Genomic DNA, 18,741 nt, shown 5'->3' on the forward strand with positions numbered 1-18,741 from the left:
CTGTTTTAGGTATGCTTCGTCTCTTTACATATACTTGCATGTAAACGCCAAGTGAAATATGCAATTTCTCATATGAATTCATCATTCACGGCTCATCCTCTGTCTTAAACTGAAAGAAAAGCCAAAGAAACAAACAAAATATTTCTAAAATGAGGAAAGGAGAAATAGTATCTGCTATTTAATAGCAAAGCATAAAAACTGGACACCTAGGTACTCTGAGGGTATGAAGTTCAATCACTGAAACATGTTCTGGTAAAGATGAAATTTTAAGATACAAAACTACTTGTGGAATATGCCTAACTAGGATGAAATAACCTTAAGTGCAAAAAAGCACACACAAAAAATGTACCAAAATTATTTAGTCAAAGGTCTCCTCAGGCTTGACACCAGAGACCTCAGGCAAATACATCAACCATATATCTTCTGGGTGTTTAAACTGTAAAATTAGGTACACCCTTGAAAAATCATAAAAAGCAAAACCACTCAATCACTTGTTATGCAAAGCTACAGCATCTCCTCTAACAAGATTCAGAATTTACTTACTCACATTCCCATTGGTCAGACATTCCCACATCGAGATCTCTGTTATTCATCAGCAACCTTTTCAGTACTGCTTAGGGAGATTCAAATTGCCCTGCAAGAGTTCACCCAAAGGCAAGGGCTCCTTGCACGTGCACAGGACTTAATGTGCTCAGCACTCACATCAATTTCATGGTGTGACAGACTTTGATGTAGGACATAACCCATTATAGGAATTAATAGCAAGGGCAATTGTGCTGAAAACTACAGAATTTGCCAGAAGCAACACACTGCCAGACTGTCGCGACTGCTAATTTTTCACCAAATTTTAGCTGTCTTAGAAAATTTTATCTTTTGGGATGAAATTTCACCATTCGCTCTCACTCAAAAAAAAAAAAATCACTTCACATAAAAACAAAACAGCAGGGTAGTGGCTAAGTCTCTTTGTGAACCATGATTTTTTTTAATGTGTAGGAGTGTTTTGCTTTTATCTATGTAAGTGCACCATATGCTTGCAGTGCCCACAAAGGACTGAAGAGGGCGAGAGATCCCCTGGAACTGGAGTTATAGGCAGTTTTTAGATGCCGTGTAGGTGCTGGTAATGGAACCTGGGTCCTCTGCAAGAACAATCAGTGCTTTTAACCATAGTGACACCTCTCCAGCCTCTAATCTAATTCTTTTTCTTTTTTGAGACAGAGTCTCACTATGCACTTCTGGCTGGCCTGGAATTAATTCACTATGTAAACCAGGCTGGCCTCCAGCTCACAGACCTCTTCCTGTTTCTGCCTCCTGAAAGTACCACCAAGCCCAATATCATCATCTTCACAGAAAACATTTGATTTTTTTTCCCCCTGAAGTAAAAATCTGAGATATCAAATTTGGCAATAAAAATCAGAGGTATCTGACCAACTGGATGGGGTGTTCTGACCTATCTATGTGTGCACTAATTGTTCACCAATTCTTTCCACTTCCTAAATGGATGACTGGTGTTTCTATCAAGAGAAAACCTCTCCATCTGACTCAATCCATACTTAGCACTTATGGAAATGCCTCACCTCTTTCCACAAATAGTAAAGGATCTGAAGGTGAGCAGTAAGTAGTCTATTCATCTTGTTTCTCTAGCTCCTAGCTGTATAAGGTCAAAATCAGTGTTACAGTGCTGTTGACAAACAAGCAAATTGTATTTCAAAGGCGGGTATATTTGCTAAAATTGAGCAAACCTGGAATCAGATAATCTAAGTTAAAACCTGATTTCACTGCTTATCTTTGTTTTCTCATCTTTTAAACAGAGATCATACTGACAGGGACAATAGACCCTTATTTGCTAAGAAAATTAATAACACACATCAAGTGCTTTGCCTATTATCTTGTGTGTAGGAGGCCCCCCATTAACATTAGCTCTGCAGGCTACTATTATAAATAACAATAAGGACAAGCAACCAACAGACTGGTAAAGAAAATCTTTCAGGTGGGCAAGCAAAATCAAGAGGCTGGGAATCGTTTCTCACCAATTTTATAGATTAAAATATTTCCAGGCTGCAGGTACCAGGTGAGATTCAAAAAGAAGTGTCCGAAGTAGCAGCAGCGGTTAGGCAGGCACCTGAGGGGGATCCCAACCCAGGGGGGATTAAACATGGCCGTTCCACCTGAGCAGAGTTACAGACACAGGCTGACTTCCAGAGGGATGGAGAGCCTCCAGTCTAAGAGAAGAAACACTTAGGAGATTTGCCTAAAGAGACACACTGAGTCTGTCCAATGGCACAGGTAACTTAAAAACTATTAATACCCTAAGAGGTAGTCCAGAAAGAAAGCTCACCTAAAAATTCAAGTAAGAAAACATAAGCCATGTTTGAGTTTGGTTTTTCTAATTAACTACATATAAGGAGGGGACAAAACATTAGACTGAAAATAACCAAAACCTAATGAAATATAAATTTTGAGTTTTCCACTTACTTAACAATAACATTGCACTGCACTGGATAAAAAATGGGTTTTAGCAAGGCTGTGCTCTCTGCATCCCAAGGTTAAATGCATCCTGTCTGTAAACTTCCTCCTGTTCCTGCATACCACTTCGTAAACACACTATCCCTTGGCAGACTATGAAAACTGTCTTTTCTTTAATCTCTGAAATATTATGGCCAGTATCCAATTTATATATGTAATTTAGGGCACATCCCTAAATTCATATTTTCTTTCACATACATATGCTTAAACTTCACCTTACCACCTCTGCTTCTCCAGTGTGGGGATTAAAAGCCTGCACCAACACACCTGGCTAAATTTCACTCGTAAAGTCAGGCAAATACTTTGCATAGTTTGCGAAATCCAAGATGCAATGAGGTCACATCTCTTAACATTGTGACATGTCCTATTTAGAGACAGAGGCTTTAATGACAAATATAATCATAAATGAACCATTACACTGTTACCGAAGAAAGGAGACATAGCCTTTAAGCCTTAAAACGTATCTTCTCTGAAAAGGCAAAGGCTTGTCAGCATACTTCATGGTGCACAGATAAGAGTAGAGCCTAAAGACGAGGAGGAGGGAAGCAGCTTTGCTCTGTTCAACCTTCTTCAACCTGTTGTACTCACACAAGATGTGGCATTTCCTCATGTTGGTTTGTATATGGGATAAACAGCTGTACAAATGGTGGCAGTGATGTAAAGGACATCAGAGGACATGACACTTTCCCTAGAAAACCTGCACCCACCCTGCTAGTCCAGGCTTCAAAATGTCAGTCCCCCTGGCATTTCAGCCTGATGTGTCTCTTACCATCAAGGCGCAGGTAAAGGAAGTTCCGAAAAGCAAAGTAATCCTCCATGATGGTCATGAGAGATGTCATCTGGCAGAAAAGCAGCACACGGTGGTTGGTGGCTCTCAGTTTGGGCAAAATACGATCAAGTAGCTCAAACTTTCCCGAGGCCCTATACAGCTCAGCCCTGAACCCAAAAACAAAACAAGAAGACAGTATTACCCACGTCTTCTTGAAGGCTCTGGAAATGCTTTCCTTTTCACACAGAGACTTCCCCAAAACAAACATTCAACAAGCAACTGTGGATGGAAGAAAGAATGAGGGAATATCAGCTCCAAGCTATGAGAGTATTTAGAGGAAGGAGGAAAGTCTTTCATACAAAGCCATCATGCTGCATATGGTGGTAGATTCCAGAAATAAAAGAAAACCCTTCTATATCCCTAAGATTTTTCAGGGTATGCCAAACAAGTTAATTTAGGACACTAATGATTCATCTAAACACTAAGTGAGCATCTACTGGGTACCAAGACAATGCTAGGCAGGTGTACAGTGATAAAATAGATAATTACACATCATGCTAAGTCTGTGAAGAAAGGCAGCAAGTGACAGTAAGAATTCAGAGTGTGTAACACCTGGCAGCTTTCAAAACGAGTCTTTTCAGTATGCAGACATGCCATGCATTTCTGCTGTCTGTCTGATTCCGTCCTACACGACCAAGTCAAGTATGTATGGTAGACTTTATAGTCCACAAAACTAAAAATATTTCCTATCTGGCCCTTTACTGATAAGTTTGCCAATCATTTACTTAAATGACAGAGGTTAGTGACTTCCCTGAAGAAAGAATACTTTAGCTAAAACATGAAACAATGACTGAAAAGGCATCGAGGTGAAAAACGGGGGCATGAGCAGGGGATTCCAGGGAAGGGAAGGAGCATGTGCAAAAGCCCTGGGGACTCAAGGAGCCCAGTGAGCCTTAGAAACTGGGAACAATAGTGGTGAATATGACTTAGGAAAAGTGAGGAGAGAATAGTGGGACCTGAAGAGAGAGTCAGGAAGTGGAAAGAGGAGCAGGTACTGGGGCTCAACTAGCTCCACTGAAGGTCCTAGTTTTCAATGCAATGGACATACACTCACACATGGTAAACACTAGCAGGACATGGAGGACTTGTTTTATAAGGTCCCATGGGCACTGGGTGTGAGTGGACCTGGGAGAGGTAAGGTCCCAGCTCATGGCAGGAGTACAAGGCAAAACATGATGATAGACAGACAAGGCCAGGCTATGCTAAGGACAAACGCTAATGGAAGGCCTTCCTCCACAATAAACATTTGGTCTTTACAACAACAGGTCCGTGTTGTTAGCTTTCAAATTTCATTTTAGGATTGAAAATGTCTGAAACAGTCACCTACTCACATGCAGTTAACAACAAGGACATATCACTGGAGAGCAGACAGAGGCCATGGTACATTTTATTCCTTATAGATACATTCTCATGTTTTCCTGCCAACAGTCCATCATCGACTCTCAGAACTGTCCTCTGGTAGCCATGATCCCCCACATTGCTGGCCATGCTGCAAGGAACAGGAGTGAACACAGGACCCAGGGGGAACTGAGGCAAGGACCAAGGAGAGCAAGGTGGCCTTGGTCTTCGGTAGGTCCAGTTCCTGTTCTCTCAGTGACCCTGCCTGCCCTTGGCATCCAATAAGGACAAATCCATCCTCACATTATACCTCCCCTAGGGTGAGACAAATGCTCTGTGTGGAGCAACCTTCATTGCTCTGCTATGGCAAGGCCTGGTTCTTTTCAATGTTCTCTGTTAATGAAAAACATTCCTTGTGTAGATAATACTCCAAAAATGAATGACTGGAAAAGAGTCATTTATAACAGATCAGACATCCTCTTTTATACACATGGACGCTGAGCAGCCATAGGAAATTTAGTAAGATAAACTCTTCACACCCAAACGACACTTATGGTTAGTAGTCACCACCCTCTACAACTTCAACAACAGTTTAGAACATGAGGCCACTATGAAGTGAGATCTACATCCTTTGAATAGTCACTTACTCAGGGCAAGTTAGAATTTATGCCAGTAAAGAACAAGAGAATGCTGATATTTTGGTTAATTTCTGTCCCTCTCTCTGCAAGGGAGCAAGAAGGGCTAAGGAGACTGGCAATGTACACTCGCAGGATAGAAGATACCATAGAAAGAAAGAGGTTTGGTAGGACCGATAACAATGTATCTTGAAAGAGAAAAAAAAAAATGAGGATTTACCCATTGATGACCCCATTTGAATAGCCCAGGTGTTCAGCAAAGGATTCCTTTAAAAGAGAGAAGAAAATGTAATTATTAACTTCACGGTTTTTGTTGTAGTGAGGGTGCCCTATGTATTCATAGAGTATAATTAAAGCAAAACAAAAAGTGAAGAAGTATGTCCTGATTACAGAGCAAACCAGAACTCGGGTCTCTGAGGTTAGTTTTTGTCCCACTAGAACAAAATCCCTAGAGTGTCTGGACTTGCTCTGGACTCCCTGACAAAGGGTTACCTCACTGACTCTATAGCACTTGAACATCTACTGACCCAGAGCTGAACCTGGAGCTGTTTTGGGGGACTGATCTACCTATAAGTTCACAGTTCAAGCTAAAGGCAGAACTCAGTATAAACCAGTCAGGACTAATATGTAGGCAAAAATGCAACACAGAAATAGTCAACAATAGAAATAATGGTAGCTGTATACTGCAAGCCTTGGTCTACTGAAATCCTGACATCCCTCCTGTACCACGGCCTTTCTCTTTATAAATAAAGCCCTGAATGCATTCTAACCTGAAGGCCCAGCTTCTACTTTTAGAACACAGATTTTAACAGGTGTTCATTATTACATATTCAGTTTCCATCCCTGTCTCCAAGCAAGTTTGGGAAGATTAGAACCATGGGATGTGTCTGTGGACTTTGATAAGATTAGGCATCGGCATCATTTGAAACTCGCAGATTTTGAACATGGTGGTGCATGCATGTAGTTCCAGGTACTAGGGAGGCCAGGGCAGGAAGATCACTTAAGGCTAGGAGTTTAAGACCAACTTAGGCCACACAGAGAGACCCCTGCTCAAAATCAAGCACACAACTTTCATTCTGCAGTTTGAAGGTCCCCAAGGAGATAGTGAGAATAGGCTCAAAACTGGGGTTCTTGGAGCTGGAGAGATAGCTCAGCAGTTAAGGGCCCTGGCTGCTCAGCACATACATGGCAGCTAATAGCCATCTGAAACTTCAGTTCCAGAGTATCTGATGCCCTCTTCTGTCCTCCATGGGTATTACATGCATGTACTACATCTACATACATGAAGACAAAACACTTGCACATAAATATAAAAATTTGAAAGCTGGGGTCCTAGAATGATTTGGTATCAATAAACAGTTGTGTGGCAAATGAAACAAAACAGAACACAGACACACGTACACAGCATCATCAGCCAGTAACAGCCAGGCTGGACAACAACTAAGGTTTCTAGGAATAGGGTCCTCAAAAATTTGTATGTAAACAAGCACCAATCCAGTCTCTTTCCACTGACTACTTAAAGTGCAAAGAAGCAGACACAGGAGCACACGCTTCCTGAGCTTTATGACCCCACTGGAGCTCAAGATGCTCAAAGAGAGAGACAGACAGTATTTTCCTTCTTCCCTTATAGGGCCTAAAATCAAGCAAGACTGAGATGAAATGTCATAATTTCTAAGTCCCCACAGACCTCTGTAGATCACAGTAATTCAGGAACAATAGGGTGGTGGGTGACACAACCCAATCATTTTCAGCATTAGAAATTTTTTCTAATGTTGCTTCACTCCCTATCCCAGCACATACCTAGCACTAACATACAGGCACTTTCCAACTTCTTAACATGTTGTTTTTAAATTTTTTATGTGTATGAATGTTCTGCCTGCATGTATGTAAGTGCACCACATGTATGCAGTGCCTGTAGAGACCCGAAGAGGTTGTCAGATCCCCTAGAAGTGGAGCTGAGACACTTGTCAGCTGCCATGTGGATGCTGGGAACCAAACCCAGGTCCTCTGCAAGAGCATTCAGTGCTCTTCACCAATGAGTCAGTATTTTCTTTTTCTGTCCAGCTCCAGATTAACATGTTCTTTACATGATGTTTCCTCTGTTTTGTTTTAAACGTTGATCTGCCTGTCAGACCTATAACCTATTTCCTCATCAGTACAAATCAGGCAGAAGACAGCTTAGAGAGTCAAGTGACTTATCCCAACCAGTCTTAGTGAAAAAGAGGCCTGTGACAGGAACTTATTGCTCATTGGATTCATTTGGAGTCTCCTGTGTCCACAGGCACTCTCCTGTGCATATTAATGCTCTCCTACAGCTATAGATACTATCCCTGCGTCCATAAATACTCTCATCTGGGTCCCCAAATGTTCTACCCTATATGCATTCCTGAACATGTGTCCATGGCTATGGATACTTTCCCTTGTGTCATATATTCCCTTGGGTCCACAGACACCATCCCTGATGTCCAGGGATGGTTCTCTAGGTCTATGTATCCTCTCACTATCTATGTATGCTCTCCCTGTCTGAAAACAAAAAGATCCTCCCTATGGCCACAGATGGTACTCCTATGATCAGGGATGCTCTCCTTGTCTATGGATGGTTCCCTATGCCCATGGATACTCTCTAAGTCCATGGATGCTCTTCCTATGTCTATTGATGGTTCCTTATGTTCATGGATGCTCTAACTCCATGGATGTTCTCCCTATACCTACAAATGGTTCCTTATCAACTCAATATTATCCCATGTTTAAGCTTTAATTTTCTAGAAGACTCTATTGTTTAAATAAAGCAGAGCTCTGCAGTGATGTGTCTCTCTGCTCTGTGTCCCATTTAGTTTGTAGTACGAAGCAGGCCTTTTGCTCTCAAGTAACTGCATCAGGACCATCTGGTTCTGCAGATGGTGAGAGGGGCTTCTCTGTCCTTCTGCTCCAGACAACTGCCCCACTGGAGTGATCCCTGTCAATGTAGGAATCTCATTCACAAGGAACAAACAGGGCAGAAAATGTTCCTTGTCCTAAAAGAGTATTCTAGAGACCTGAGCATCAGAAGGAAGTGATGATCTGCATCATCATGATAGAAACTAGACAGGAAAAACTAAAAATCTAAGTCACAGGCTAAAGCCAGCACCTTTCACAAAGAAAGTACCTCAAGAACACCTTTCTCTTCAATATTTATAAACACATTATTTAGTATTTCTCCAGGCACCTTTCTGAGGAAGCTGGGTGCATTTGTCATTATCTTCAATTTCAGAGCTCCAATTGTAACAAGGTAATCACAGCACTTACCCAAACCCACATAATGAGGCACTGCTTGCAACATTTCCTGCTACTTTCAACTCTTGGCTATAAAATTCCAGATGCTCAGGCAGTCGGAGCCAAAGAAAATCCACACCCGGGAAACGGGTCTGTTAATTCTGTCCGAAGGGGGCCATGCTTGCTGAACTTCCCCACATGTGCTTTACCCCTATTTTGGGTTTTGTTTTTTGTCTTTCTAACTAACACAGTCAGGAGCAAAATACAGAATACAGACTCACCTCAATGTGCTGAAACATATATGGGTGGTTGCAGATTTTTCTCAGCTGCATGATAGTGTTCATAAGTGTCTTCGCACCTCCTTTCCCCTGAGCATAAGTGGGACGAAAAGAACTAATTATTCATTGATCATATATTTCCAATTTTTAAAAATTGGGCTTCAAGGCCAAGGATTGCAGCTCATTAGCAGAGCACTTGCCTAGCCTATGCAAGCCCTGGGTTCAATCACAGCACTGAAAAAGGAGGGGGAAAGAGAAGAGGGAAGGAAAGGGGAGGGGAGGGAGGAGAAGGGAGAGGGGAGTGGAGCGCAGAAGAACTAGGTAGCCCTGGGTCTTCTCAGCAACCCACACACCTTGTGGCCCAAAGCTCCTGCTGTTATTTAGCCATTTCAGGGTCAGATACGGCAAAGCCCTTGTAATTAACTTATCCTACAGGAAAAGTAAATCTTCCTGTATAATGTCAAGGTAATGGTTCTGTATCATGTCTGTTTATCCCTTAGGATTCTGGCAGACTGAGCACAAAAGATGCCAGTGAGAGAAACTGGATTTTAGAACTTCCTAAAATGCCACCCAACCCTGGGTAGCATGTATTTTCTATAGAGCTATCATGAGCAGAGTAAGTCTCTGGTAACAGGAATACAAGCAGGAACACACAGACAGTCCTTCCTCAGGCCCCAGTGGAGGTAAGAGGGTGATGATGACCTTGACAGCTACAGTAGCCATCCAAAGGCTCAGTGCTTTGCAGAAACAAGCCAGCCTTCACAGGGAGACTTCCTGGAAATGCTCAATGTCACTGGCACATGCAAGACAGAAGACTCATCACAGCACCCCAAGTTTCCTTGGCTTCTGCTACTTACCTTCTTATCTTTCTCAGAACCATCTGTGAGGAGGATCCCCTTGGCTTGCATATGACGATACAGAATCTTCTGCAGAGCTGACATGTCGCACTTGATCACGTACTCAACCTGGGGACAGAGAGCAGGACACAGGTAAGAGCAGGGGGAGGGGCTGTTCTAGGGTGGCAGTGGAGGAGAGGCTGCGCAGAGCAGGCATCTCTCCTTTCCTGGATTCTTGGGATGGGAGATGGGACAGGGTCATGGAAGGTCAAGGTCTTCATTGTTAAAGGCACCATAATGATGGTGAGACCCTCAGAAAGTTGTATGTAGGTCATATGTAGTAAATGTAAGGCCACAATTCCTAGAATTTCTTGATTCCATATTTGAGAGAGGGAATCACTTCCAAATATCCCACACAAAAATGTTCAATATGGGATATTTTTGCTAATCCTCTTTTTTTTTTTTAATTTTTGGTCTTTTTGAGACAGGGTCTCCCTGTAGCCCCAGCTGTCCTAGAACTCACTATGTAGAACAAGCTGGCCTTGAACTCACAGAGATCTGCCTGCCTCTGCCTCCCAAGTGCTGGGATTAAAGGCGTGAGCCACCACGCCCGACTATTCCTTTTTCTTAATCACACCAGCTTCCATATGAACTGAACAGTATTAGGAAAAACAGTGACTGGCCAAAATCCTATGATTTTCTTTGTAAAACATTTTTACATGGCTAAGTGCTGCTACCCTGAGCACTAATCTTGAAGTAAAATTTACGGCAAACCTAGGTTGATTGTCCTTAACCTCTACTCTTGAGAAATGACAAGATACAACACTGTGAGGACACGAAGTGAAGAATAATTAACCCACAGCACAATACAACTTCATGGCCTTTCAAAGCAGGACACGGCCTCCCATGTTTCCCGTTAAGACACAATAAAATCCAACTTAAAACACTTAAAGGGAATTCACAAGCCTATGGCTCATCATACACTTGCAAGTCTTTATCATACTCCATGTGCATAAAACATGTCTTATTTATATTATTGTTTTTCCTTATTAAAAAAGTCCCAAGAATACAAATGTGAAATTTTCATAATAAACGTCAGATTAATGCCTAGATATCTGAGAATGTAATTAAAAGCAAATCAGCAAGCTGCCTAACGTTTAATAAAATGATTAAAAATAATCAGGCTATTCTCAGTCCTAAGGGTCGGAGGGAGGAGGTCAGAGATGAAGAGAAGTTGAATATTCATCCAACTGTAACTTTAAAAGGAACCATGAAGCCAGGGAACCGCGACTGGTGTCTTGCAGCACCTGTCTTCATGCAGCTACCAATTACAGGAAGGCTTGCTTTCTGCATAAACGTCATGAAGACCAAGTAACACATTTAAAACAGACTTTGGTTTTTAATAATCTTTTTGGTCAGAGAGGAAACACAAATCTGCAAGTTTAACAAATCAGTGTGCACTTAGTTCAGGCTCTCTGCTTTGCCTCTCTGATCATGCTGTATGTATAAAGTAGTCTTTTCTTTAAAACAGTTTTCTTTTACAGTTTTCCTGAGGTACAGCTGACAAAGATTACAAATATTTAATGTCCACGGTGTGATATTTTCATCTACACATTCACTGTAAAATGATTACCACTATCCTAATTTTCAAGAGCAGTCAATTCACAATGAAGTTTGATTATAGTGAAGAAAAATGATAAATTTAAACTCTAACACATGTACAACATTGACAACATCAAGTGCCAATAATGAGCTCTATACAAAATGTCTACTGTGCTGTTCCTCACTTAATCCCTACAAAGGCTGTGTGGGATGGTCACATTTCATCTCCTCATTTTATAGACAAGGAATCTGAGCATCCGAAAGGGCTAAGTTCCTAGCTCAAAGTACCCCCATCTACTCAGGGTTTGGCAGCATCTGCTCTTCTAAACCCACACTAAGGATGACCAAGAAGATTGTACAAACTTGGCCTGGTGCTCACCTTTGCCTGGTGCCACCTCTTCTGGGTTGTTCGCACCTGGCTGAATGTAGACGCCATAGGCGATGCTTTTTTAAGGTTACCAGGGGATAGCCTATCCAGAGTCAAGAACAGAATCCTCCTTTTCTACTCATCAGTCAGCTATTGCTAAGGGATGGAGGTAGAAGAGTTTGGAAAGGGGGAAGCATGAAGACAGCATGGTGACAGGATACCAGGCATCCTCATGACAAACATTCAAAGAGAAGTGAGTTCCTCCAGAGATGGCTGCCCTGGGAAGAAGACACAGAGGCCCTCTCTATCACATGACTAAGGGTAATAGAAGTTGGTGAAAAATCACCATCATAATCTCTACAAGAGCATTTTATATTTGTTCCTGGAGTATTCCCGAACAACCTCAAGCAATTTTATTTGCTCTTATACTTTTCTCTAAGCCTGGGTTGCCCAGAATGTGAAAGCTCCTTTCTAAATTCTGCCCTACCCGAGAGTTCTTTAAGGTCTTCCCCCAGGCTGGCTAGATGGCTCAGCAAGAACGGTGCTTGCCGGAGGACCTGAGTTCCATCCCTGGGATCAACATGGTGGAAGGAGAGAACAGGCACCTCACACATGTTGTGACATGCACACACATGTGCGCGCACGTGCACACATACACACACACAGGCACACTAAATAAATGAAAAAAAATTTTTTTTAATCTTTTCTCAACTCTATCAGTCAAAACCCATTTCCCTCTCCAAGTCCCTCAAAAAAGATGGGCATGAGCCTTTTCTGATGGCAAAGCCATCTTTCCAATATAAGGATAAAGATTTTCTTATGAATTATGTCTCAAGATAAGAGTTGAGGCCCATGGAACAGTGGACAATATTAAAGATAGCTGGTTTACGTCCTTATTTCAAAATGCCAATGTGTTGACACTTAGTATTTTTGATCAGTTCCAGCTAATGAAGTTAACTTTCGATGCAGCGAATGAAAACCCAGACAAGGAACGGGGAAGGCAGCCCAACATTCTTCCCATTGTTCTCCTGTGCTCACATTATCCCACCTCATTTCTAGGTCTACCCTTTGACAGATTCTTTTCAAGCCCCCTGGAGACCAGGGGTGTCAGCCTAGTTAAAAAATCAGATCAGGGCTGGGAACACAGCTCAGTGGCCAGAGCACATGCAATTGGCATTAACCAGTCCATGCTCTTGTTAATCACACACACACACACACACACACACACACACACACACACACACAAATTCTTTAACATACTTTGATATGACTGTACACATGGTCAACTGCATCAGTGGTTCTTGAAGACATGAATTAACAAAGAAGAAGAGTCAACACAGACAACCTCAAATGGAAGTTAAATCAAAAAATCAATTTTCATTTAGCTTAAGTTGCCTTATAAAATATTTTTTCTATGAACTGGTGCTCTTCTCCGAGTATAAAGAATAGACTTTATACTAACAGGTGAGGGGGGCATAGTATAGTCCCCCGCTCAGTAGGTGTTTCATTGGCCTATTATTAAAACATTTTTCTCTGCAGCAGAGATGCCTTTATCAAACTGCTTCAGTTTCACCCACAGAAGCATGTGTAAAGATGCTCAACACTGTTCAACATCTGGGAAATAAAAATTAAGGTTTAAAGATATCACGGCATACCTACTGAAATGACTAAAACATGTTAAAAAAATCAACCATATCAACAATAAAAAAAAAATGCTTATAGTACCAAGTACTAAATAGAATGTGGCAGAATTAGAATGCTTATGCTTTGCTAGAGGAGCCACAAAACAGTTTAGAAAGGGCAGAAAACATTGGAAAAGTTCTTATAAATCATGTGTTCATTAACCAAACAACCCAGCACTCATGATCCTGCATGCTTACTCAGGTGAAATAAGAATCTATGACACACAAAACCCTAATGCAGATGTTCACAGCAGCTCTACCTACTAAGGATCATCAGAAACTAGGAACAACTAAATGCCCTCCACAACATGGACAAGCAGTGATGTGTCGATGTACAGAGTCCTATTCACCAACAAAACTAAACCTACCGTGGATATGGATAAGGGGGTGACTTTCAAACACTTTACACGGAGTTAAAAAGCAGATGCAAAAAGCAACACTCTGATTTCACTCCTCTGGAAAAGACCAATTTTCACAGGTGAGGGGGGCATAGTATAGTCCCCCGCTCAGTAGGTGTTTCATTGGCCTATTATTAAAACATTTTTCTCTGCAGCAGAGATGCCTTTATCAAACTGCTTCAGTTTCACCCACAGAAGCATGTGTAAAGATGCTCAACACTGTTCAACATCTGGGAAATAAAAAAATTAAGGTTAAGATATCACGGCATACCTACTGAAATGACTAAAACATGTTAAAAAAATCAACCATATCAACAATAAAAAAAAATGCTTATAGTACCAAGTACTAAATAGAATGTGGCAGAATTAGAATGCTTATGCTTTGCTAGAGGAGCCACAAAACAGTTTAGAAAGGGCAGAAAACATTGGAAAAGTTCTTATAAATCATGTGTTCATTAACCAAACAACCCAGCACTCATGATCCTGCATGCTTACTCAGGTGAAATAAGAATCTATGACACACAAAACCCTAATGCAGATGTTCACAGCAGCTCTACCTACTAAGGATCATCAGAAACTAGGAACAACTAAATGCCCTCCACAACATGGACAAGCAGTGATGTGTCGATGTACAGAGTCCTATTCACCAACAAAACTAAACCTACCGTGGATATGGATAAGGGGGTGACTTTCAAACACTTTACACGGAGTTAAAAAGCAGATGCAAAAAGCAACACTCTGATTTCACTCCTCTGGAAAAGACCAATTTTCAGCGATGGTAAGATTGAGGTTCATGTGAGGCTGAGTAGAGGGGGCTTCACTCAAAAGGCAGCTTTGGGGTATTACACTCTGGGTGTTAAAGAGAACAAGTATGGTTATTTAAGAGACCAGTCAAAGAGCGAATACTTAAAAAAAAGTTTACCACGGGGCTGGAGAGATGGCTTAGCAGTTAAGAGCAGTTAAGCTCTTTCAGAGCACCCAGGTTCAGTTTCCAGCACCCACACAGTGCCTAACAACCATCCATAATTCCACTTCCAGGGGATCTGATGCCATCTTCTGGCCTCTGAGGGCACTGGACACATGTGGTGTGCTTAACATACATGCAGGCAAAACCTCATATATCTAAAATAAAAATAAGTCAAAAAAGTTTACCAGGTTAGGTAATGGAACTGTTCTATAGTTTGGTTCCAAACATGGTTAACTAGGCATTTGTTAAAGTTTGTATTCATGCTCAGATGCCGAGGAGCTCAGAAGGTGGGCGACTGTGACCAGTGATAGTCATGTATATAAAGATTAGAAATGCATGTGAAAACGTCTCAATGTCAATAGCCTTGGAATGAATTTTTCTGTATGAAACTGTGTGTTTTGACAACGAAGTGGAGATCTTTTTTAAACGTTGGAACCTCATTTAATTTTATGTCTTATAGAGTTTATAATGAGTAAAAGATTATATAAGCGTAATAATTCATCTGTAAACCTAGAAATGTACAGCCAATTTTGAAAGAGATGCACCCTAGCTCAGAAAAATTGTTATTGAATAGGTTAATGCTGTTGTAATGAAATGCTTCTTTTAATTAAAAAAAAGTTACAAACATGGAAATGGATATGATCATATTTCATTGTATACATGTAAGAAATTCTTAAGAATAAAGAAAAATGAGTTATATACATAAAAAACTATAGAACTATAAACTAAAAGTATAGTTCTATATATAGAATTTACTATATCTAAACTAAAAATAGGATTAAAACATACTTTCTTGATTCTTTTTCAAGAAAAAACTTGAGAATAAAATACTAGAGATGAATTTAGCTTTTTACACTTATCAGCTATGACTCCTTGGATTTTTGTTCAGGGTGAGTAACACATAGAGTTTATGACTATAAGCAGGTGACAGAAAAAAGATTCCTCACTCCCAGAGATGACAGTTAGATTTCAAACTTTCCACAGGTTTAAAACAAAAAAACAAACAAAAATCACCAGAGCTGGAGAGATGGCTCAGCATTTAAGAGAACTGGTGACTAACAACCTTCTCTAAGTCCAGTTCTTCTGACCTCTATGGGCACTGCACAACACGAGTGCACTAACAGACATTCAGGCATTCACATACACATAAAATAAAATAAAAATAATAGATAAAATATTTTTATTTATTTTTTATTTTTTTAAATAAATAATTTATTGAGAATTTCATACATGCATATAAGGTGATTTGATCAAATCCATGCCCACTCCTTCCCCTCCAACTCCTCCCGTATCTCCCCATCACTTTTTTCTGATAATTTCATGTACCCTTTCTTCTTCAATTAATTTATTTTTTATGAGGCTTTTGGCAACTCTAACATTCCCCCTTCTGAAGAGGTAACCCTAGAATCTTTTAAGGATTAAATAAAAGATCCCAAATATTTCTGACATTTTTGGCCTTTGAAACAGAGTATGTTGCTAACAGTCCCAAGGACATTTTGACTTTTAGCCAAGAAACTGGCTACTTTGCTTTAGGGTCTTTTTACCCTAACTGCCTAGCAAATTCCTACCTCCTATTCTTATCACATCATCTGCTGAAGAGGTTACCCAAATTGCCAATAGGGAATCGGGGACAAAGATCTCTCTGGCTTCTTCCATGCTGAACAGGGACGAAGGGTGAGGCAATTGGGGTACCCATTCAATGGGTCTATCTAAAAGACTCCCAAATTTCATAACTTTTATCTAAAGGAGGAAAAGAAAGTCTTTGGTGATTAGGAGATGTGAAGGAGAAGTAAAGGCAAGAGTAATTATCATTACAAGCTCTAGACAGGGAACTAGAAAAAAGTCAGAGCAGGGCAATTTTCAAATGTCCATATGAGAGTCCACTGGAATTTCTTGACAAGGGCTTCCAAAAGCATCCCTCTATTGGGTTTCTCCTCATTTTTATTTTGTCTTCCAAGGCTACTGGTGATTAGGAGATGTGAAGGAGAAGTAAAGGCAAGAGCAATTATCATTACAAGCTCTAGACAGGGAACTAGAAAAAAGTCAGAGCAGGGCAATTTTCAAATGTCCATATGAGAGTCCACTGGAATTTCTTGACAAGGGCTTCCAAAAGCATCCCTCTATTGGGTTTCTCCTCATTTTTATTTTGTCTTCCAAGGCTGGACTCTTAGAGTGATGGGTTCAGGATTTGCTTTCAGGTGTTTTGATAGCTGCTGGAGTGGTTAGAATCAGTGTTAGTTCCTTCTCAAAGGCTTCAAGATAACTGAGGGGATGCAGAGGTGTATGTAAGACCTGAGGGTATGCACACTGGAAAGCCTTTAGCCAGCAGGGTCAAGCCTTCTCTTCTGAGCCTTCCCAGATAGTATACTTTAGCCCTCTCCAAATCCTGGAGGCCATGTGTGATTAGGGTCAAATTACACTCCCTTAGCTGGGAAGAGTGACAGATAATGTGGTGAGGTCCAATGAACCTGCTTGGCCCTCTAATGAATGAGCATAACCGTCAACAAGCCCAAGTGTGACTATGTTTAGCGATCAGGCTCAGCCAAAGTCATGGTAGTTATTTCATGCAGAAAGGACTGCTGTATAGCAACATATTATTAAAAGGACCTGGAATCTAAAAGGATTTGGTTCTAGGATCCATGTATGAGGGAGAACATATGTCATTTGTTTTTCTGAGTCTGTGTTACTTCACTTAGTATAACAGTTACTAGATCCATCCATTTACCTGAAAATTTCATTATTTCATCTTTCTTTACTGCTGAATAGAACTCCATTGTGTAAATGTACCACATTTTTATTAACCACTTCTCAGTAGAGGGACACTTAGGTTGCTTCCCTCTCTTAGCTATTGTGAAAAGAGCAGCAACAATCATGGTTGTACAAGTGTCTCTACAATAGGATGAGTCCTTTGGGTATATGCCAAGGAGTGGTATAACTGGGTCATAGGTAGGTTCATTTTCAGTTTATTAAGAGTTCTCAGCACTGTTTTCCATGGAGGTTACATGAGTTTGCAATCCCACCAGCAGTGAATGAGCTTTCCCCTTTCTCCACATCCTCACCAGCATTTGGTATCATTTGTTCTCTTGATTCTAGCCAGTCTGATTGGGGTAAGGTGATACCTTAGGGTGGTTTTAATTTGCATTTCCCTAATTACTAACGATGTTGAACACGTTTTGAGATGTTTCTTAGCAATCTTTATTTCTTCCTTTGAGAACTCTCTGTTTAGATCTTTAGCTCATCGTTTAATTGGGTCATTTGATTTCTCGATTCTTTGTTTTTTTGAGTTCCTTATATATTCCAGATGTTAAACCTCTGTCAGATGTGTCGCTAGTGAAGATTTTTTTCCCATTCTGTGGGTTTTCTCTTCACTTTTCAATTGTTTCTTTTGCTGTACAGAATCTTTTTAGTTTAATGAGGTCCCACTCATTGATTGCAGACCTTAATTCCTGAGCAACTTCTGAATTAGGAAATCCTTTCCTACACCATATCCTGTTTCTACAGGTGGAGATCCAGTTTTGCCAGCACCATTTATTGAAGAGTGTCTTTCCTCCATTATGTGTTCTTGGCACCTTTGTCAACTATCAAGTGACCGAAATTGTGTGTACTGGGGTTTGGATCTTCAATGATGTTCCACTGATCTATGCGTCTATTTTTGTGCCAGTACCATGATTTTTTTAAGACTATAGCTCTGTAGTATACTTTGAGATCTGGTATAGTAATCCCCCCAGCATTGCTCTTTGTGCTCAGGGTTGCTTAGTCTATCCAAGGTCTTTTGTGCTTCCATATGAATTTAAGGATTTTTTTTTCTAACTCTGTGAAGTATGTCATGGGGATTTTGATTGGGCTTGCTTTGAAACTATATATTGATTTTGGTAGGATGGTCATTTTCACAACTCTTCCAATCCATGAGCATGGGAGGGAGGTCCTTCCATCTCCTGGTGTCTTCCTCAGTCTCTTTCTTTAACAATTTAAAATTTTCATTGTAGAGATCTTTGGGGTCTTTGGTCAGATTTATTCCAAGACATTTTTTTTTT

At 40.7% G+C, this 18,741-nt stretch overlaps 1 protein-coding gene across 2 annotated transcripts in view; it reads right to left on the reverse strand.

Moving 5' to 3' along the window:
* The window catches only part of Smarca2 (SWI/SNF related, matrix associated, actin dependent regulator of chromatin, subfamily a, member 2), a 184,032-nt gene that overhangs the window by 80,125 nt on the left and 85,166 nt on the right, over nucleotides 1–18,741 (reverse strand). For both annotated transcript variants that reach the window (XM_029567641.1, XM_029567640.1), the window contains 4 exons: nucleotides 9,713–9,820; nucleotides 8,859–8,945; nucleotides 5,546–5,592; nucleotides 3,293–3,459 (listed from right to left, as the gene is read on the reverse strand). In XM_029567641.1, coding sequence (XP_029423501.1) covers nucleotides 3,293–3,459; nucleotides 5,546–5,592; nucleotides 8,859–8,945; nucleotides 9,713–9,820 — 409 coding nt within the window. The remainder of the gene's footprint in view (nucleotides 1–3,292; nucleotides 3,460–5,545; nucleotides 5,593–8,858; nucleotides 8,946–9,712; nucleotides 9,821–18,741) is intronic.

Source organism: Nannospalax galili, unplaced genomic scaffold (assembly GCF_000622305.1).
Source record: "Nannospalax galili isolate Female #2095 unplaced genomic scaffold, S.galili_v1.0 scaffold241, whole genome shotgun sequence".
NCBI classification, from domain to species: Eukaryota; Metazoa; Chordata; class Mammalia; order Rodentia; family Spalacidae; genus Nannospalax; species Nannospalax galili.